Raw genomic sequence first — 22,381 nt, forward strand, 5'->3', positions numbered from 1 at the left:
CTTACAATCAGCTAGATTGTACTTCAATTTGCATCCATCATTCGGCTCAGGAAGATTGTCTGATCCTTGATTGGATTGCTTTCGATGGTCATCGACTTCGGAACTCCGTAACATATTGTCGCGTTGCAACTCTGAATATCGGATATTATTGCTACCACAAAACGCGCAGTTAAATTACAGTAGAAACTGTAGGAATTACAGTATTACAAAGTCATAGGGGATGGTTGACCGCAGCTCCTTGCATGCATTGTGTAATAGGACCGTTATGCTTGAGAGATACTTGCATTGAAATCAGCTTCAAAGATAAAGTTATGGTGATTATATCTAAGTGATCTTTATTCAGCTCAGTTAGGATGAGAATACTTATATTCATAGCTTATATCTTAGTACGTACGCTATACGTACATAAAAGGAACCTTATTTCAGATTAAAGACGAGTAAGTAGAAGCTGCCAGTGTATAGTCAGACACGAACCAGTCGTGCAGGTTTTCTACGAAAATAACTTTAGTAGCTACTTAGTCTAATTGTATTATAAATTTACCAGATACAATAGTTCCCTTAATAGTTTATGCAAATAATATGGGCAAATTATTACTCTACTTCTACAAAAAGGACAGAATTAATGTGACGATATGATTATTGCTTTCAGGTTTCCTTTAAAGAAAGACAATAGGCAACTCATATCTCTATATGTATACATTATCAATGCTCCTTTTTCACTTCTTTAGGTATACTTTTTAGTAAAATCACGCGACATAAAAAAGTCATCTTTTAAGTATCCATCTACAATCATATAGAGAATCGGAAGCTACAAGAAATGGAAACTACAAAAAATTTGTTAAACCCATTTCAGATTAAAAAGATCGAGCTTTCCAAAATTGCAGAAATCCCAAAATGAATTTCTTCGAACTATTTACCTACTGTACCTCATCGAACCTTCTATCTAGCGCTCTAATTCGATATCCACTACGCTGGAATAATCTCACTCAATTTTCACCTTACCCAACAATAATTAAGCCCGAGTTCCAATAAACTCTGCGTCCAGCCTTTGTGAAAAATTCACGTCCCTCGTCGGATGCGACCCGAGGCTCCTTCGATAAGATGGCGGAATAATACATCACGTTTCTCGTTGTTGTCAGGCGCAATCTTCCACGCAGGAGACGAGGAGCACAAGGCCGCATTTCGAAAGGCGGTGTACGAGTCGAGATTCGAGCACGTCGCGCCCGCATTCGAGTTCCAGTTTGTCATAAAGGATGTGGAGGTTAATACCGACAGCTTCAAGACCGCCGACGCTGGTTTGTATGAATACTCAATACAGCTTATAAGTAGTTTAGCGTGGCAGACGGACGGGGCAAAATCAGTACCTGGTGCTGGGGATTAAAACAACTAATGAACCAATTAAGGAGCGTACAGATGCGGGAACACCGTACGAACGAGAAACTTCTCGCGTCTCTTGATTAATTGCACGAGTGTCGGGGAAGGAAGCGCGAGTGTCAATTACTGGTGAACAGTATCGGAAGAAAATAACTGTACCCTCTATTGTCTCGTCCTCCAGCCACTGGCATCGTCGACTCCGATGTCGCAATAAATTCTGCGTTAAGCCCCCTCCGATGGCAAATGAAAGCGATAATAAAGCGTAATTGAGTGATCCTGCAGCCTTTGACTCTCGATGGAATTCGATATTCGAAAGGCTTTCCTTTCTTCCGTCTCTTGAACGAGAGACAACATCGCTTCTTCTTCCTCCAATTTTGCCTCACGTACCGTTGCTTTTTACTGATAAGCCGATTGTAGGGGCTCGCGAGTGTTCGCGGAGTGACTCTTGTCATTTATCTTGGATGCTAATGGATCGAATTCTCTAGGTTGCAGAGACACGTCAGTGAGGAGCAGGAGGCTGATTCCCACTGAAGAAATCTGAAATACATTAAGTCCACTTGTTTTCTGTGTGACCTAATGCACTGTGACTCTGGAATCTAGTTTACTATGATAATACTTTACATCTTCGCAAACCACAATATTTTTAAATCATTTCGTATCGATGTATTTTTGATCTTTGATCTAATACTTTTTACCAGAGCTAGTAAAAAAATTGAAGCTGATCGGTTTTTGCATCAAGCCCTTCAATTCGTGTAGATGTCCCTAATGAACAGTTGTGATTTTTGCTGAAACAGTTGATTCAGTTTCCTTACCTAGTAGAAGCGTACGTGATTACCTTTGTTCCAAAGCCATTTCCGCGGGCGCTTCGTTTGTACACGATGCCACGTGCTGAACAGGTATTGCAGAAACACTTTTAACGTTACAGTTTGCAAGCTTATAGAAGAAGGTGTGGCGGCGATCTTTGGACCCTCTAGCTCCTACACACAGGGAATTGTCGCGAGCGTTGCAGCGCAATTCGATGTCCCACATATTGACTACGTCTGGCGGCAGAACGAAGAGCTCCAGGTTGATGAGGAGCCCAAGAACCCCACGCCGATGACCATCAACGTGTTTCCTGATAGCGAGTTGGTTGGCAAGGTAAGCGGAAAAAGAAGAAAATAGGAAATTTTTGTAAGAATCGTACGCTATACTACTTCAGTAAAGTGTTTTTCTTTTCTTTTTCTTTTTTCTGAAGTTTATTTTAGAAATCAACAAGTAGAGAAACATGTTAATTTTAGTTGAGCGTAAAACTTTTGATGGCGTTTAATTTGATCAATATAACATAATTAATTCAACTGCTATAAGAACACCAAAGAAACATAGCAAATATTTTGCTATTTCTGACGGTTAATTAGAAATATTCTATTAGTAAGTCCTGTAGTAACTCGATCCTGAAACACAGATCACACTAATGAGCATTATGTAACATGCGCAGCAGGGTATTATTAAACATTTACATCCATGAACATCTCAGTATCTCCAACATATAATCTGCATATCAAAGCAGACATAGCATTGATCCACTTTGCCAAATACTTGAACACCGAAGCGAGCTAGGATCTCGAGCAATTTTAGTCGATTCTAGGTCGGCTACTTGTAACGCGATATCGCATTACGACACACTATACGTAATATTTTAGAGCTCGTCGAATCGTGACGAACGTCGGGAAATATACACGACAGGGAGGCAGCAGTTACGATGCATTTTAAATTACGCGTCTAACGAGGCAAATCGAGCGAGTTTGAAGTAGCTCGCGCGCATTAAACCGGTAAGCCGAAGTTAATGAGCATGATTAAAGACTGAACTTGAGCTAACGACTCCGGAGCAGCTTCTGTTCTTTCATTTTTAGCGAGAGAGGGAGAGATAGAAGAGGGGAGGGAGGGGAAGAGGGAGAAAAAAAAAAAACAAGCGGAACGTTGATATAAATTAAACCACCATCGATTAAGTCTAATTAAAGTCGTTCGTTCGGCAAAGGGAGCCGACGCAAATTAAAACGCGCTTTAATTTTATTTCGCAATTAAAATGGCCGACAGTCTCACTTCGTTTTTTATATTTATGATAAATCGAATCGAGCGTTGTATTTTCTGCCTGAACTGCACGCTCACCATCGAGGGTCCTCCGATCCACGAAATATCGCAGCCCCGTCGAGGAATTCTTTCGCGGCGCGATGTAAATGTATTTCGATATTCTCTCTCGTATCCGCCGTTTCGTGCTCTCCATATTGCTTTTTTCTTTCATACCTCCTCTCGTCGCTTTTTACGTCGCCGTTGAATCAAGGACCGCGGCGATTTGCCCTCCAGATTTTTCGCCCAGCTGCGATACGGCACATTTTCGAAAGCCCCGCCTCGGGTTCGCTAATTTGTCGCGTTGGTCGTGCTGCGTTGTAACGAATTCCAAGCAATTTCCTGCGCTCGACCGTAAATCCAGCAAGAAAATACTGTATTCGTTCCTCGTTGAAAAGCATTTCCGGCCACTTGGATAGTAAATATCGCGCGAACCCGAGCAGTTGTTCCAGAGGAACGCTGCTATAGTCTATTCGGTAATTATTCATAGGTACTTGCTTCCTTTTCATTCCACGAGTGTTGGATTGAATGAACTAAGAATTTCACCCCTCAGGTGTACGATTTAGCTCTGAAGGATCCATGAGGATTATCATGTTTTATTTTTTACTTTTTTTTTTCGGTAAGTATTTATTTCAATATTAATGAATATGTATTTTATATATAATCACAGTTCCTAATGAAACTGTATTTATTATTGAAATGTAGACAAAGCGGTGGATCCCTGGTATTTTTCACCCTTGTAGTGGAGGGTTAATAGCACGCGCAACAGTAGTTAGGTAAAAGGGATTGAAAAATTAAAGCTGTGTGCGTTAAACACCTCCGAACAACTCGCGGATAAATTAAGAAAGTTTTTTAATTTAACTCGATCGGGAACGCTGACAGGAGGGAACTACGGCAAGAGTAGAACTGCGTGGCGCAATTTGACAGGAATATCAAATACCCTTTAATAACTGTTACTGAAACAAAACGTTAACTTTCAGAAATTACACAGATCAGAACTTGCATTCCTGCTCTATGAAATTCGTTAATCTATTTCCTATTGACCACGTTTGACACTCGATCATGCAAATCAATTATAAGCAAATTTATATGCTATAAACAAAAGGAACGCTTTGGATCGCCACGAATTCTCCTTACTTTTCCCAACGTCGCAGAGCGAGCAACGTTTATTTCAATTAAAAGCCATGACTCTAAGTAGTCTCGGTGCTTATTTAAAGTTTGAATCGAGATTCAGAGAGAACTCGTTACTTGAAACAACGGGAACTTTTTTCCAGGCGATTGCTGACCTGGTCGAGTCTATGAAGTGGAACACTTTCGCGGCTATCTACCAAACGAACGACGGTCTGTCGAGGATCAAACAGGCCCTGTCCCTCAGACGAAAGAAGGACAGCGTGATCACGATAAGAAGACTCCAAGGGCCGGATTATCGGCCAATCCTGAAGGAGATCCGAGCTTTGTCCATTTGCAACGTGATCATCGACGCGGAGCCGAATAACATCATGGATGTTCTCTACCAGGCCAGAGAGGTCAAGCTGCTGGCGGACTACTGTAATTTCTTAATCACGTATCTGGTATTACGCTACATTCCACTTTATACACGTACATTTCCTGCTAATTTCGACCACTTGAATACAAATTTCATTTCGGCTAATTTATTCCTGTGGATTCAGTAACGTACTTATTTAATTATTTATTTATACGGGAAAATCCCATTAGTTTACAGGCTAATTTAATTTTAATTTTAATTTGACGTGCGGCATTTACAGGGGATTTAGTAATTAAGCTCGAAACATTGATAATGAAACATTGAAAAATATTAGCTGATATACTATAATAATTTGCCATGGTAGTAATTCGAGAAATTATAGTATCTCGTTGCGGATCATTATAACTGACTGTTTAAATAACATTAACACAGGGAACGCATGAGAAGTCAAATTAAGCGAATGTATTCAGGCGGTTAATGGTTGCTGGTCATTAGCCATCCACTTTGCATTTATTTACTTAATTACATTCCGCGTCTTTAATATTCTTCTTTATTCAGCATATCGATTTTCGTCGCTATTTTCTCCGCAATTTAATAAAAATTTCTTACAACAAAGACGGGCAAAGTAATTCAACTTTAAGGAACTTTCTGCAAATTAATTTCCATGGCGCGATATAGAGTACGAAAACGCGACTGACCACGAGCGATTAATAAAACAGAAGCGAAATGTCAGCTATTTTGTTTGCTCTCGTTTATGGCTTGCAGTTGCGCATCTCGGAATAGATTCTACATGTTTCGTGCGCTCTCGCTTTTCCATAACAGGCGGCTTATTTCGGGAAATTTGCCCGCCCCCTTTAATGTGGATCCAGCTTAAAGGCAACGGAGTTCAACCAACACCGAACAATTTATGAGATTAAAACTCGGCTGGTTTACGAATTTATCATTTACATGCGCTCCAACGTGGATTCCGCGGGCTATATTCCATTTTTGCAGACACTTTTACGAAATTCATAACGCGGAAATATTAATTTTATTGCGGGAGATGATCTACTTGTGTGTTGTAACAAAGTTGATATGACTGACAAATTAGGGGCCCATAAAAACTACTTTATTCTGAATTTTTATATTTTAATAATATTTTTTACAGGTGAGATATATTTTTGAAAGGGAAGAAGAGGGAAAGTGTGTAGGATGTTTTAAAATGTATATGAGGATAAATTAAGGGGAAAATCATGTGATGGTCAGACAAAACAACACAACATCATCAAATACTTTTCTAATTATCTTTACTCCTTCTATATTTAACATACTTACTAACACTTAATCGAAAGCATATAGTTTGGGTAGACAGTATAATAATTCATTTGAAACGAGCTTTTCCCTCCAAAAACGAAAATATAGAAAAAAAAAGAAAAATAGAAATAGTTCCGCTGCACAACAGCAGAATTAGATATCCATAGTGTAATCACTTGAAATCGATCAAAAGCCACCTGCTAGCTTCACAACAAAGTCAAATAGTACAAGTATTTACTTGACGACTTGTCATTACTTCCCCCTTTAAATTCACCCCATGTTCTTCGTAGCACCCTCCACAAACAATTCCACTTTAATCACTAGACTAAGTGCCATTAAAAACGAAGACCACCGAGCATAGCCAACTCCCCCGCCACAAGGTTGAAAAAGTTGTATCAAAGAGCCTGCTCAGCAAGTGAATTTATGGTAATCGTAGGAGATAGATTCCGATATGGTTTCTCCGTGGGAATTTCTCTAATAAATCGACGGTCGTGTTCAGCTCATCGAGGCAACTGCATTAGCCGCTGCAATCGCCAGGGTTTTTACTAAACGGTCCCATAAATTACGGGCAGTAATTGTTTTCAGCGATACGCGGGCGACGTCGCGCGGTCTGAACGCTCCTTCGCTCGCCACCGCCCCTGGAATCCGCTTTTTATGACGCATTACCCACGAGCACGTAACAATACCTCCATAAATAACGACATTCGCGGTGCGTCGAGGGTTTTCGCGCGGCCCGTATCGCGGCTCTTTTTTCCCCTTCTTCGAGCCAGAACAATGAACACGCCGCCGCGAGACGTCGAAGCGTCTCCTTTGTCGCGTCGAGACGCGCGTGCACGAAGACAATGCCGCTGGTTCAGACGAAAGTTGCGAACCTCTAAGGTTTCGAGCGATGCTCTCGACTAGGAAAGCGCGCTGGATCGCCCTCTTTCCAGCCCAGATTTCGAGGGAATCACTGACAGGGAGCGAGAACAGGGGTAGTTAACCCTTTAAGCGGGAAGCTTTTCGCCGATCCTCGCTCGGGCGACGGTGTTTGATGAGTGTACTTATCAACGCGGTTTGTCTTCTTCTATCTGACTCTAGCGCTGAGAAATAATTTCTTGTTAAATATTGATTATACTGTGGTTTAATGATATTTTAGTGGTCTTGGAAATGGACGTTGGTCAAATATTGGAGGGATTAATAATGCAGTTGTGTTGAGTAGGGTTTATTGAGGAAGTACTATTTTTGTGGTTTACATAACCAGACTTTTGGTGCAGAATAAGAATTCATAGCAAAAATTACTTGGTTAAAAGAAACAAGGGAGAATTTGAAGGATGGCAGTGTATAAAGGGTATGTGCAACTACTGAAAATTTAGAAATAAATATTAGTAGAGTATTTGAAAATTTGAATATTGGAGCAACTGATACTTTACATGTTTGAAAATTTGTTAAATCGGGAGATAAAAGAATTGAGGATCTGAAAAATTGAAAAATGCAACTGACAAATTGAAAATTCAGATATTTGAATGTTTGAATATTTGAAAATTTGAATTTTTGAATGTTTGAATATTTGAATATTTGAATTTTTGAATTTTTGAATTTTTGAATTTTTGAATTTTTGAATTTTTGAATTTTTGAATATTTCAATATTTCAATATTTCAATATTTCAATACTTGAGTATTTAAATATTTGACTACTTGGATAATATTAACATTAAAAAATTCGAAATATAGAGATTCTTCTCTCTCAAAAAACAAAACAAGTGGTGCTTTTACCGCACGCAACTAAAACCCAGAATAAAGGTCGTAACTGCAACCACCCACTTCAGAAGTTCTAAAAATTACTTATTTCTCTGTAGCAAGGGGATTCCGTAAGTCACTGTGCAGGCAGCAAATTACTCGTTTTCTCGAGTTTAAAGAGTCAACCACCCCCTTGCGCGGGAACGAGAGTGTTCCATGGAGGAAGTTAAAAAAAAAATCGCTCCTCCCTTCACAGCAACGCGACACGTACCCACCTCGCCGAGCTGTATTTTTTCTCCTTTTTCGAATCGTCACGTTGTAACGCCCAGCTGAAGAGGCTCTTTGATCGGCGGCGGTAGTTCGGCAGGAAGTTGTTTGAACGCCTCTCTCCGGTTCGCAAATAACGAAATTTGTCTGTGTACACGCGACGAAGGAGACGGGAAAAAGGCGTACTGGTAAGAATTCTTGAGGAATTTCACGAAGCTTCTATATTTGTCCCGGCTGTCGAGAAATTCGTGGAAAGCGCCTCGTTGAACGCTGCCACTCTTGTATCTTCAGACAAGGTGAGACAGGGCAGACCCATGTCAACGTCACCGCTTCTACTGCGATTTCGATAACCTCTATGTCCCTTATCTCCCTTGGGAACGACCTCTGACCTGCGACAAATACCTTGTAATTACCACCTACACAAGAAAAGAGATCTCCGATGCTAGAAGTATGCAGAGCAAATGTTTGCTTGATAAAAATGTGGGATATTTTCTGGGGTGCAGAGGTTTTGGCCTTTGACTGTACCTTGAGTTTCCAACCTCTGAGGTCAGAACTTCTACTCCGCGTGTTACACGTCGTTACAGTTGCCTCTAAAGGCGCGAATACACCAGGGTTCGCAAACAGTATGGAAATTAAATTTCCTAAATGTCGTCTGTGCACGTATCTGTTTGCATACTATCTTTGGTGTTCGTGGAAAAATCGAGTAAAGGTGACAAAACGATTGCGAACTGTTTTCATACATTTTTTGCAAAGTCTTCACGAACTGTTTGGTGGTGTAGATCCAGTTTAACAAAAGCAAACTTTGCTATCATGTAGGATCCTTAATCTTGAAAAGCTGAAATAGACAAACTACAAAAACACATTCCCTGAATATTGTTCTCTGAGTAGTCACAATTTGTTTTGATAACATCCCTTCTAATAGTCGATGCAAAGCATACAGCATATAATGTTTGCTGAGTATATTTAGTTAGTTGACACAATGAACGGTTGCCAGTTTACAGGCGCTCTTGGCTACTACCTATTGTATACAATACACAGTATTGAGTGAACTGTCACATGGTTCTGTGTACGCAGACTGTCCCTATTGTTCCAGCGACTACAGTCGAAGAGTCTCCGATATTTTCGTAAATACTCTGTATTATCTCGAACGATATCCAGCTAAGCAACTACTCGGAAAGGTGAAAGAAAGCGAGTCGATACGTATTCCAAGATGCATCGAGTTTTCCAATAGTTCGAACCAAAATAAGAATGAACCGAAGAAAAACGCTCAACTGATGGAGGCTGGGGCGAAGTTCCGCGATACGTCTCGCTTCCATTTGCAAATGTATTTCTTATCGTTGCCTTCTGTTGCTCGTGTTAGTTTCCAAGTTATTTCCTGCTTGTTGCGCCGAGACAACAGGAAGCAACGTGACGTTGCGCCGTTTCAAACGCTCGTCTGGTTTTTCACGTTCCAAGTTTCACGGCTGCAGGATTTCTCGTCCAGCGCCAAACACTGTCAACCTTGTTGGGGACACGGGTACAGAATGACGGATTGCTCTCCCTTGGATCGGATCAAATTCGCGGACACCAAATGGAGAGCTTAATCCGACTCTGCTGGTTGAAATGAATTTTTTTTCCACTGTTGCAAATATCTACTTTGTGATTCCGCAGGATTCCACGGTATTGCCCATTTCGAATTCGCGGAACGGTACCATGGCCAACATCACTGGGATCAGCTTGAAAGAGAACCAAGTGGATGGAGTCAATTGGGTGAGTCTCTACTTTTCTGTCTTGAATTTTTATTTCAAAGGCAAGGGCCTGTGATATGGCAGTCTCAATAACAAATAGAGACGCATTTCTATTCTGGTATTTAATTAGCGACAAGTGGCTTGCTAATCGATACTTTCAGAATTTAGTAAATACAGAATGTAGCAGAACTGATGCAAAGTGAAACTCGAATAGTTTTAACTACAACTGTTGGATGTTTCGTCTGCCTTTGTTAATGAGAGGAAAAACCTTTTATACTAAAAGACTGTTTCTAAGCATTCACAAAATCCTAGCAGCTCTCCACTCAAATTCGAATCTACTCACAATACTCTTCACCCCGCCTCTAATCAACTCAGTAAATCCATGCTACCCACCCGAATAGGCTTCCCCATCGGACCAACTCTCACCCCCTGTCTCGCTGCACCACAAGTCAGACAGCGTTTCCCCGTCAGCGTGTTTTAATCATGAGTTTTTCGCCGTATGCATAATAAAGCCGTTTACGGGCGTCAGTCGCGGGAAGAATAGTCTAAATGCGCTCCGCTTCGGCCGTTCGAGGTAATTTCTTCATTAACCCCGCGGCATAATAGAGCACCGACGCGCTCCTCTCGAGGATGAGACCAAAGCTCGCCGCCCTTTCGTGGAAAATCCACCCGCGACACGGTACTTACGAGCAGCTGACGGGCTGCCTTAATTTTCGTTTCATTAGCCTACGCCGATTCGCTTTGTATCGTGGCCACTCGGATAAAGGTGGGCCCTCCCTTGCGCAAGCGACGTACCACCGAGTTTCCCTTTTTCTCCTGCACGCAAACGCAACCCCCCGCCCATTCTGGGCGGGGCGATTAAGCCTGTTGTTCTATAATTCTGCGAAATTGGACGGCTTAATGCTTCGTCTCTTGCTGCAACCCGGCGCGAAGGGATTGTTTCCTGGAGTCTCGCGTTGAATTGCGAAGGGGAGTACATGCTTGCTAGTTCCAGATAAAACTGTAGAATTCTCGTGTAATGGGGATAGCTTTATGGAATTGGCGCTTTGAATATCGTGGATCGGAGTAATGAGAATTTCTCGGCGTAAGCAGCGGAAAGCTGTGCAGTGTTAATTAAACAATTCGTGAGAAATGGATACCTGGTTCTCCTTGAAATTAGGATCAACAAGTCCCTAGTTTTATAATGGCCCAAAGACACAGTGTAGTGCAAGTTTAACAGAATCCCCTGAAATCCAGAGAAACGGAAAACAGCGATACGAGTGATAAGGATTTTGTCGCAGCTGTAGTCGAGGATTCCAGCTTCTCTGTCTACCAGAGAGAGATCGTTGTAACAAACAGCCGCAACGAGTTAGTTAAATCGGCTCCTAAAATTGGCATATTTCCATGCAAGGTGGAATCAGCCGTTCTCTACGACTCGGTGTTCCTGCTGCACAATGCTCTGGAGGTGTTGAATGCGAGGAACCAGGACAGCGACGAGCCTGTAACTATTGACCCGGTACCGCTCTCTTGTGAAGGTACAGAGAAATACAGTGCAGGTCCCAACATTACCAACCTTATGCGCGAGGTAAAGCCCCATTGACTTCTCTCTCAACTTGGAAACCGGGAGCTAGCTCTAGAGCTGCTCCCTAAGCTATTCGCTTCGAAACTTACCGACTATAATCGACTCGAACGCGCATGGAAATTAACATGGCAAAGCAATAATGCTTAGATCTTTGTTTTTGAAGCTTTGCGCTGATGTGATCAGGGTTTCGAGTACCGAGACTAAATGGGTGTGTAATTTCTGTAGATTTCCAAGCAAGGCAAAATCACGGGGCCAATGAGGATTGATGAGAACGGACGACGTCAGGATTTTAATCTTCGCGTTATGGATATCAGGCCAATAGATAGTGTTCAGATAGGGTACTGGGATACTGATGGGCTTCATGCTGTGGGCAGTGAACAGGAACGAGAGGACTATTGGACTAAGTCTATTGAACAGAAGAAGTTTAAAATTACCACCAAAGTGGTGCGTATTTTTTAGTTCAAACTTCAAAATTTTGCACTTGGAAATATGGATTATAGGATATAAGTATTGAGTGATAGATCCTCGGAAATTTAAGATACAGAATTTTAATTCTAAAGAAGAATTGCTTATATCGTATTGGTTTCTTAAATCACAAATTTTTTGATCATTAATCGACAAATGATATGAGCAATGAAAAATAGTCTCATTTTTCATGAATTTCAAGTATTTAAAAAATTAAGTAAGTGGTACGATTTATGCAACTTTGCCCGATACATGTATCTATAATGAATACTCGTAACTAATTTTCAAGAATACCAGAAAATTAATGTTTCATTTATTATTAAGCGATGCAAATTGGTAATGAGAAGTGAAAGGAAAAGACAGTTAACGCAATTTGTCAGGGTCCACCGTACGTGATGGAAGTGACGGACAGCGCAACTCGAGGCATCCTGATCGAGCAAACGCGCTACGAGGGGTTCTGCATCGATCTGATCGAGGAGATTGCCAAGCACCTGAATTTTAAATATGAATTTGAATTAGTGCCGGATGGGAACTACGGCACATACAATAAGGATACGAAACAGTGGAATGGTCTTATCAGACGTTTGCTGGATCACGTACGTAACACATTGCGAGCAAACGAAATTTAATTAAGCGAGCAAACGCAATCTAACTTCACCCTAAACGAATAGAAAGAAATTTAATTAAAATCTGGACTCTTAAACCTCTCCCTTCAACCCTGAATTCGTGGTACTAGATTCTGATAATTATTAACACTCTACGCATAGTAAAAGAATTTCTAAATTGCAGTATTTTCTGCTTCTAAAATTTCATAACTGCAACATTTAAATCCTGTTAGTTCCACTAAGGATATCATTACAGGATGCTGATCTCGCGATCTGCGACCTGACAATCACTTACGAGCGAGAAAGCGCCGTCGATTTCACGATGCCATTCATGAATCTCGGTGAGCTGCCTCTCGTTGTTTTTTCTGTTTAAATATTCCCGAGGTTCGCGGCATCGTTACTTCATTCGATGTGTCCGAGTTCAGGTATCAGCATTTTATTCAGAAAGCCCGAGGAGAAGGAGCCAAATCTCTTCTCGTTCCTGTCACCGTTGTCAACCGACGTCTGGATTTACATGGCGACTGCTGTCTTAGCAATTTCGATAATGCTGTTAGTGCAAGCCAGGTGAGCTACCAAGGAAAAATAATAAAGTTGCCTGAAAGTTGCTGTCGGGGGAAAGCTTTTCTTTTCGAGTTAAACGCTTGATCCGGCGGAATCATAAAGTTAGGATGACGTTGCACCTTGGAATATACTTTTTCATTTAGTGGTTCGAGGAAGTGACGTTTATCGCAGTAACATAATCGTAACGAATCGACTAAGTTATACATTCGAACTTATATTTAGTAGAACCAGAAACAAAATATTACATACAAAATTCTGAAACCCTTCATCTTTCAAACATTATAAAGTGTCTATGTTAACAAGAGATGTACTGGGTACACTATGTATCGTTTAACAGATTCTAAATATTTGTCTTTAGAATGGCGCCTGGTGAATGGGATAACCCACATCCCTGCAATCCTGATCCAGAGGAATTGGAAAACAATTTCAACCTAAAGAACTCGTTCTGGCTTGTTATCGGCTCTCTTATGCAACAGGGATCCGATATACTACCTCAGTAAGTCTTTGAGCCTTGAATTTAACAAAGCACCTATGTCACCGCAGCCCACCTTACGCGCATGCAAAGCCGAGCAATAATTGCGGAACAGAAACCGCAATGCAACTTTAACCGCTATAGCTGTGCAATTGCATCCTCGGGGATTCCGTATTCGACTGTGTTCAAGTAAAATTCTAGTTGCTCTGTTACTTTACCAGGTTAATTCATAGTTAAATAATAAGCCAGTGTTTCTGTTCTTCAGATTACTAAAAAGTATAGAACATGTATAGAAATGTTAGGACAGATATTTTACGATTTTTCGTGTCTTGAAATTTGTGAGAAAATTCGAGTCCTATCCAACACAGAGATTTTCTTCACACTCCTCTCAAGAATTTCCCATTTTCACCCCACCTATCATTATTCTTAATTACCGTCTTATTTCCAGACTCACCCCTCAAACATTCCCCCACCTGTTAACCGAACACCCTGTACAGCACGTTCGTATCGCCCTTGGCGAAACGTGGTCCATCGACTGAAGATCAAGGGCGCCTGTAATCGAAATAAAAATTCCGTGGGCGCACCGTCGGCATCCCAGACCTCATTATTCTACTTAAGGGAATAAAATATCGCGGGCTGTTTGTAGAAAAGCCTACAGAGACGGTGCCAAAAGCAGACGCGGCGCTTTTTTTCTCCCCGAGGCTGTTCTCCCGTGTCCCCCGGACGATCCTCTTTTTTCCACGACAATTAAGCTTAACGAGCCGCTGTTTGCCGGACATATTTGAGGCGGCTTCCCACTTATTAGCGCCGGCACGGCGCTAACTCTCCGCTCGTAACGTCGCGCGTGTTTGCTTGCTACATACTGACGACGAACCGACTAAAGACGACGACGACGACAACGGCGACTAACAACAGCCATGCCTCCTAACTGCTTCCTACCACGGTTGTTTATGCTGCCAGGGCGTGGAGTAGATTGCGGTGATTTGCATGTAAGTAATATTTGGGTATCTTCCCGCGTTCTACTCGACGTCACTGGCAAGGAAATTTGTGTCATTGTTAATTTCGCGCGATGGTAGCACGGTGATAATCATCCTGATGCAGACGGAGTGTCTTCTTAGTTAAGACAGCGAAGACGGAGCGACGCGATGCACTGCATCGACCGAATCTGTTCTGTCGTTTCGAAGTTCGGGGGTTCGTAATACCTTCTTAGGCAGCGAGATGGAATTTATGGGTACCTGAGATGGAATATCGCGAAGTGATATATTGTCACGTTAGTTTGAAGTATATGTGAGTTCATAATGTTTGTTTTACGCCTTTTTTGATATTCTTTGGATTGATGCTGGGACTGTTGAATTTTATGAGGCGTTTAAAGTTTGATTTTTCGGAGATGATGTTTATATTGGCCATTTGGTGCAATAATAAGAATTTACTGAAGAATTTACTGTATTTGAGTTATTGATACAGAAATAACGATTTTTACATTATATAACGATGTTCTATACTTCTCTAGAAATCACGGTTTTTTAGTATATGTCATTGTTTCAAATTTAGAAGTCTGTAGACTAATTTCTGAACATATATTTATTCCAAACTTGATTCTGGTCTTCAACTGGGCTCTTTGCCGCTAATAAAATTGTAACATTTGACGAAACTCTCAGACTTGTTTGCAGGTGTATAATGCTCGAACCTTCCCCTTTAACTTAAAAAAAGAAGCAAGTCACTCCGATTTTTTTAACAAACTAACAGCACTTTAAGGACTCCCTGTGTTGCACATAACAAATATACAGGAGTTCCTTTAAACTACTGTAACTTGACCAAAAAAAATCGCAGCAACCTGCTTCTTCTTTTAAATTAAAGGGAAAGGTTCATGCTTCATGCAGCTGCAAACAGGAATCCCGAAACAAATTTTAATTAGTTAGAATTCTTCCTCAAAAACGAAGCCTCCCACGCAATTTCGTTATTCTTAATTTTCATCTTATTTCCAGTCATAGAATCTACCTGACCCAATTTGTACCATGAATCACGAAACAACCTATATATGCACAATTGATTTATTTTAACGAGGCCCCAAGAATTTGTAACGCCTCACGATGACCGAATCCGCCATTGTGCAATGCACGAAATCTTTCGCGAATGTTTCGTTACAGTAGCACGCAGTACAAAGGTAAAACGTCTCGCAGCGACGAGGGGTGCAACCAGTTATCGATTCCATGCAGCGTATCGTCGCAGCAATTTAATCGCAATCCATTTGTCGACGACTGGGTCCCCCGTTCGCTGTGGAACAATGTCCTTTGTTTCTGTTTACTTGCCCCTTGCACACGGCTGCGCCATCGAGCAGCAGATAGAGCGTCCGCGTGTAGGTGCACGCTGTATCGGGCGAACAGGCGTCATTTGCATACGCGAGCCTTTAGCTTGCGCTTAATTAGGAAAGCGCGATGCATGCTTCTCGCGACGCGATGCCACCGCCGAGCCTTTACCCTACAGACTGCGGCGTTAAGACGCTGGGTCCAGCCTTGTCCCTCGGACGAGTTACTCTCGCGTCATATCTCGGAGATTGGGTAATCGCGAGTCACCGCTAATATCGCCAGCTTTGTTGCTTTAAACGAGCTGGCGGAACGTTTCGGCTATCCAGAAATTAAAGCAACTTGCGCCATCGGTAAGTGGAAGAACTTGTTTCGTACGGAGTTGTACGTGGAACCTCGCGATAATGAGGTTTACAGTGAAGTGTACGCAAAGTAATATTCTGGGTGTCGTTGAAAGTACTTTCAGGCTGCATTGGTTAGGGGATATCTTGTAGACGGAATCTGTTTAATTAAATTTTTGTATGCGGTGGAGCTGGGGTAGGTGATGGTGATGTGTTGGAGGGTTTGGTAAATTTGATGGGGAGGCACTTGGGAAATAGTCGGGAGGTCAAAAGTGATCTTGATATTCTTTATAAGGGACCTCCTCTGGGAGCAAAAAATTTCTTCTAAGAGTCGCTGACTATTTTACATGAAAATGGATCTAGCTCCTTCAGTTGCCAATATTATTTTTTAATCTAGTAGTAAGGTAAATGTTCCATTATTTATAATATATAAAATACTATTTTATGACACTATATATTAGAATTTAAATCCAAAATTGAATGAAATTGACATTAGCGTTTAGGTATTGGGACATGGCTAATTACTGAGACATTTTCCTTACTTATCGTCTATACTCTCCTGAGTCGTGTAAAAAGATCTATATGATTTCACTATCAACTGGATAGTATTCCACACTGTACATACAAGTGAAGATTATTCCTCACTTTTATTCTTTCGTTCAATAGTTTTATTGAGAATAACCCTTTCACAGAACACTTTTAAAATAATTTTTCGTCTCCAAAGGACGCCCTCGATTCGAATGATAGCCAGTATGTGGTGGTTCTTCGTCCTCATCATGGTTTCCTCGTACACTGCCAATTTGGCTGCCTTCTTAACCGTCGATAAGATGGAGACTCCAATCAAAGGTGTGGAGGACTTAGCTAAACAGACCAAAATCAAATACGGAGCCGTTCTGGGTGGATCCACTTCTGCCTTCTTCAGGGTAAGCGTCATTCAGTAATTAATATTCCTCCTCTATTTTCATAAAGATTTCCTTTCTGCATTTTCCCACTTATTTTTTAATTTTCCTGTTTATAGGATTCGAATTACTCGACTTACCAGCGTATGTGGGCAACGATGCAAGAAACAAGACCAAGTGTCTTCACGAAAACCAATGACGAAGGTGTCGATCGAGTCCTGAAGAAACGCGATTACGCTTTCCTCATGGAATCCACCACGATCGAATACAGGATGGAACGGAACTGCGACCTCGACAAGGTTGGAGGGCTTATCGATAACAAGGGATACGGAATCGCTTTGCCGCGAAGTAAGTTGAGGAGAAATGGTATCAAATTTAACCAAAGCTTCAAAGGGGAGTTTCGAAAAGAAAAATAAGAATAAAGAAGAGACAAGACAGTCCTTGATCTCCTTTTACCTCTTTATCTTTGGTCTAGGGTTTCTAGATCCTGTATTTAACCTTTGAAGACAGACTCCCATTTTTTCTTATATCATTATCAAATACAAATACCAAGCACCACATCAGACTACTATCTAGAAGAATTTTTCTAAATTAATTTCCAAATTTTTTAAAGTGCTTGTCAACCATTTTACTTACTATTAGAAACCACAAGTTTTTCACTGACACAATTTTCATTTATTATCCCTGGCAAAAAAGTTTCAAATATACAATGCTATTGTATGAATATAAAATATATAAGAATATAAGATGGGTTTAAGGTAAAACTATATTTTTAAATAATTTCGTGTTGCTGCATTTCCTCTACAACTTTTTGTCAGGGATAGTGCCTTCCCACAATGCTTCTGCAGATAAAAGTGCACCATTTCTAAGGGATTAAAATATAATTGAAGACACAATAAAGAAAACTGAATGCTTCTTCTAAAAATGCTCAATAATATAATAAAAACGGATTTTTTCCAGATTCCCCATACAGAACCCCCATAAGTGGCGCGATTCTAAAGCTACAAGAAAATGGAATACTGCAAGACCTGAAGAAAAAATGGTGGCAGGAACGTGGAGGTGGATTATGCTTGAGCTCGCAAGAGCCAGTGAATTCGAGCGAACTTGGAATAGCCAACGTCGGTGGTGTATTCTTGGTTCTTCTGTTCGGATGCTGCGGCTCCTTCGTCATCGGCATCTTTGAGTTCCTGTGGAACGTACGAAAGGTCGCCGTAAAGGAAAAGGTAGACTTCACATTTTTTTTTTTTGCTTTTTCGCAGAACATCCTTATCGTACCCTCAAATCTACAACTCTAAAACGAATGATAAATCTTTCCTGAGATCTTCACGTCAAAAAGTGAAGAAGTCATTTCTCCAGAAAGATTTCAATTTTTGATTACCACTGTTTCCTTCGTCAAAGAATTGAAGGTTCCGCGAAATTTCATAAAAGAAGCATAAAACGAACGAAACAAGAATCCTCATGCTCTGTTACACTTCAGAAAAATAATAACGCGAAAGAATTTCATTGCGACGTTCAGACACGCAGGCAGAATGAACGACGCTGATTTAATTAAGCGGTGGCCCGACACGAAACCATTTTTCGTCGGCATTTCTTACAGGTCACTCCCTGGGAGGCGCTGGTAGCAGAATCGAAATTCGCCGTGAACATTTGGGCGGAGACGAAGCCCGTTAAAATCTCGAAAAGCAGCGGCACGAGTTCGATGGATGGCGGCATAGGCCGAGCTGCCTCCACAGCCCGCTCCATAGTTGGCTCCTTCGTCCGTCTCGACATATTAGACAAATTCGATAAAGATAATAGCACCAACAACCGCAGCAGCAACGATCGCAAGATCAATTAATATCGCGCTGGATATCTGTCAATGATGCACCTGCGGAGCAACTTGTTAATTGAATTATTGGATAAGCTAGCCTGTCTAAAACTATTTTACACTGCTGAAGATTATACAGGGTACGATGGAGCAAAGTAGTTTAATCAAGTGTTCGAATTTATTAAAACGAGATGAACTTGATTTGCAACGCTTTTACTTTTAAATGTTCAATGACAAGTGTCTGTGTCTCCTGTCGTACCCTGTTAAGTTTAAATTAGGAAACCAATCAACATTTTTATTATCTATTTTTACTCATACTGACACCACGAGTGAAACAGTCGAGTCAAGTCATATAATAAGTAGCATCAAAGGATTAGATATAAGTGTTACAAATTAAGAGAAACTTGTCAAGGAAGGCTGAAGGAGCACAGGCGTAGAGAACGTCAGGGAGAGCATAAAGTCATCCTATGGAATGGCACAATGGCAACGTCACGGAAGGCAGAAATCTTCGCTGTAGATCCGAAAGGGAGTCCAACAATATTTAGACTTGGCTACAATGGCGCTAACGAGCCGTGCCCTTGGTTTAGAAGATTTTCGTCCCGAGAAATCACCTGGAGGTCCAGTGCCCCCAAGAGTATGTCGGCATCTTTGTGTCATTATTACCACGGGATTCTGCGTAAGCATCGATCTAAGCAGTAGAACGAGCACTTTTAACTTCGCCGACGTGACGTGGCTTGCGTAAGAAGCAACTGGTCCCGTAAGTGACGTCAGATTTAGTCAATTTCATTACTGCCTTTTCTGGCGTAGCATCTTATGGTAGTGCATGGCGAATAGATAGAGGAGAGGGTCTAAATATGAGCTAAATATTTTAATTTTTTAGTTAGAGAGACTTAGGCTGATAAAAATGAATAATTATAGAGAATTTTGGTGTGAAATGTGATGCATAAATTAATGTCGAGGATATTATAGAAGTTGTGAATTTTTTAACTTTTTCAAATTAAGGCAGGGGCAAGTAGAAATTTGGGTAATAATATGGAACAATATTATGCACCTACCATTTTCATAATATTATTATAATGAAATATTAATGTTTTATTAATTCTTGAAGATGACAAATCAAAGCCTCAGCTTCTCTCTCCTCTATCACACTTTCTTATCACAATTAATGGACCATCGCAAAACTCTCGACACAATTTTACCCACTTCTCTAATTAAACACGTCCCATTAAACGGTCACCAATTCTGTAAACATACTATAACATTTTTACGCCTCTGCCTTATAATTAAAAAAGAAAATACTAAGAGAATGAGTACACGTCGAAGCATTGCTGTCATCGAAAAATCTCCAGGTATCGAGATTTTTGTGATCGTCCCCGATCGCGCAGAAATTCTTCGCGTTGCATGCGATTCCTCTGGCTGGGAAAAACGCGGAAATCGACTCGACGTTCGATGGGAGGAACGGTGTCCACAAAGCTGGAACGAAGCTCTGGTAATTTCCACCGGCGCGAATCAAAGGGTTCCAAAGTATGAAGTCGTATAGGCGTGCCTACCAGTAGTTTGGTGATAAAGGTGTAAGGACACCAATTAATACTCCTTTTCATTGCTGCAGTAAAAGCGCGTAACACGATTACGGTTAACGTTTACGAGCGGCGAACGAGCTGCTAACTGCACGCGGTATTTTTCGCGACGGGACGTTCATAATCACGAGCGTTTCGTGAAATGGAACTTTGCTCTTTTTACGATGACGCGTCTTTTACGAGCTGCCGCGTTTCGAGCTTGATATGGAAGCAGTAATTGTATTATCGTATGAAATATCCTGTGTTATGATCCCGTGGAACGTTTGTTTCGACGTTAGGCGAATGAAGTTTTCCCTGGCGGTGGAAAATTGTTTAAGTGTTCGTCTGACTGATCGAGAGAATCAGATTCATCGTTCTTCAAATGTTCTGTGTAAAGAAAGGGGAGATGCAAAGTCGAATGGACTGAGAAGTGAGACACTGAGAATAAAAGTGGAGAGTTAGGGAATTGAGCATAAAAATGTCTTCGTAGTTCTATTTCTTGTGAGAGGTATATCATTTTATTGGTTTCTCGGAAATGAGTATCGGCAAGGACCCATATTCTGATCACTTAAGAGTAGGCAGCATGGTTTTCCTAACGCATTCACGAAAGAAGTAACCAAATCTTAACAATTTCTTGTTATTCGTATAAATCTATGTGTTATCTTCAATTTATTATTGAAGAAAGTGCGAAAATAATAATAATAATTAAATCATATTTTAGTTTTTAAAGTAAAATATATAAACGAAGCAGTAGCTGATCACTTAAATTATATGTCACTACCAGCTGTTAAATTTCACGTATAAATATGAAAATAGGTAATTTACTAATTGTTTCGAACAAATTTTTATCAAAATAAATTTCATGTATGTATTTAAACAATAAACTGATCAGGAATTGGGTTCTGATCAACAACTAGGTCCTTGACGGAGCTCTTATTTATTGAAGCTTAGTGAAGAAAAGCTCTGATCAAATTTTGTAGAAAAAAATGAAGAAAAACTGTTACATAAAAACAAAATTTTTTCTATTACTCCTCAAGCTATTTTCTAAAACTAATACATTGTGCTCATAAGCTTGGTTTGACATAGAAGAACCTGTACGCTTTAAATAATATTGTCTCATTCTTAGTTTCAAAACGCGTCCCAAAAATATCATATTTCTCCCAATTTCTACTTTGTTCCCTGTCCACCAATATTTCCCCCTCAATCTTTGTCACTTCTCCGCTCCAGATGACCAATTAATTTAAAATACAGTTCATCGTTCCGATCGAGAGACACGAAAAAAGAGAGAACGAACGTCAGCCCTGGCCCCCGACTAAAACGACGCTTTCAAAAAGAGCGCCGAGTGAAATCCATTCGGGGCAAACGTGACTAGTAAAACTGGAGTCGGATGTGATTTAAATGGCCGTGGATTTAAGCGCCTAGCGGATTCAGATTATCGGTGGAATCCCCTTAACCGACCGGGGAATAAATCGTCGTGCAAGGGGTTAATTAAGTTTTATGGTACGAGCGTCGGAGCGGCCGTTTATGCAGGTGTAGCCGCGTTATCTACGATACATCTTCATCTTCGCGGGTCTGACTTGGCCAATTGAAGCCTCTCCTCCTACCAGCCGCGGTACTCTCGCGTGTACGCTCGGGCGCGCGCAGCGAGCACCGATCTTATCGCGTCCCGGCGAAAACAACAGGTGCACGAAATCACGGCGGCCGCTTCGAGATCTACCATCCCGCTCTCGTGTCCTTTACGACCGCGCCGAATTTCAAATAGGATCGTAAAATTGTATCCTTGTTCGTACGACGGCGGTGTCTTCCTGGTAGAGCTCGTCGACCTTCCTGTATTCCGCCGAC

At 41.0% G+C, this 22,381-nt stretch overlaps 1 protein-coding gene across 2 annotated transcripts in view; it reads left to right on the plus strand.

Moving 5' to 3' along the window:
* The window catches only part of LOC143186401 (glutamate receptor ionotropic, kainate 2), a 52,889-nt gene extending 33,705 nt beyond the window's left edge, over positions 1 to 19,184 (plus strand). The window contains exons 3-16 of one of the 2 annotated variants that reach the window (XM_076390081.1): positions 1,140 to 1,295; positions 2,300 to 2,511; positions 4,752 to 5,048; positions 9,893 to 9,991; positions 11,360 to 11,533; positions 11,756 to 11,974; positions 12,376 to 12,591; positions 12,857 to 12,941; positions 13,026 to 13,164; positions 13,520 to 13,657; positions 17,002 to 17,200; positions 17,296 to 17,524; positions 18,137 to 18,399; positions 18,774 to 19,184. In XM_076390081.1, the coding sequence (XP_076246196.1) occupies positions 1,140 to 1,295; positions 2,300 to 2,511; positions 4,752 to 5,048; positions 9,893 to 9,991; positions 11,360 to 11,533; positions 11,756 to 11,974; positions 12,376 to 12,591; positions 12,857 to 12,941; positions 13,026 to 13,164; positions 13,520 to 13,657; positions 17,002 to 17,200; positions 17,296 to 17,524; positions 18,137 to 18,399; positions 18,774 to 19,013 (2,666 nt within the window). In that variant the 3' untranslated portion in view covers positions 19,014 to 19,184. The remainder of the gene's footprint in view (positions 1 to 1,139; positions 1,296 to 2,299; positions 2,512 to 4,751; positions 5,049 to 9,892; positions 9,992 to 11,359; positions 11,534 to 11,755; positions 11,975 to 12,375; positions 12,592 to 12,856; positions 12,942 to 13,025; positions 13,165 to 13,519; positions 13,658 to 17,001; positions 17,201 to 17,295; positions 17,525 to 18,136; positions 18,400 to 18,773) is intronic. The other variant, XM_076390082.1, reaches the window with a different exon arrangement.
* The last annotated feature ends 3,197 nt before the right edge of the window (positions 19,185 to 22,381 follow it).

This window comes from Calliopsis andreniformis, chromosome 12 (genome assembly GCF_051401765.1).
Source record: "Calliopsis andreniformis isolate RMS-2024a chromosome 12, iyCalAndr_principal, whole genome shotgun sequence".
NCBI lineage: Eukaryota > Metazoa > Arthropoda > Insecta > Hymenoptera > Andrenidae > Calliopsis > Calliopsis andreniformis.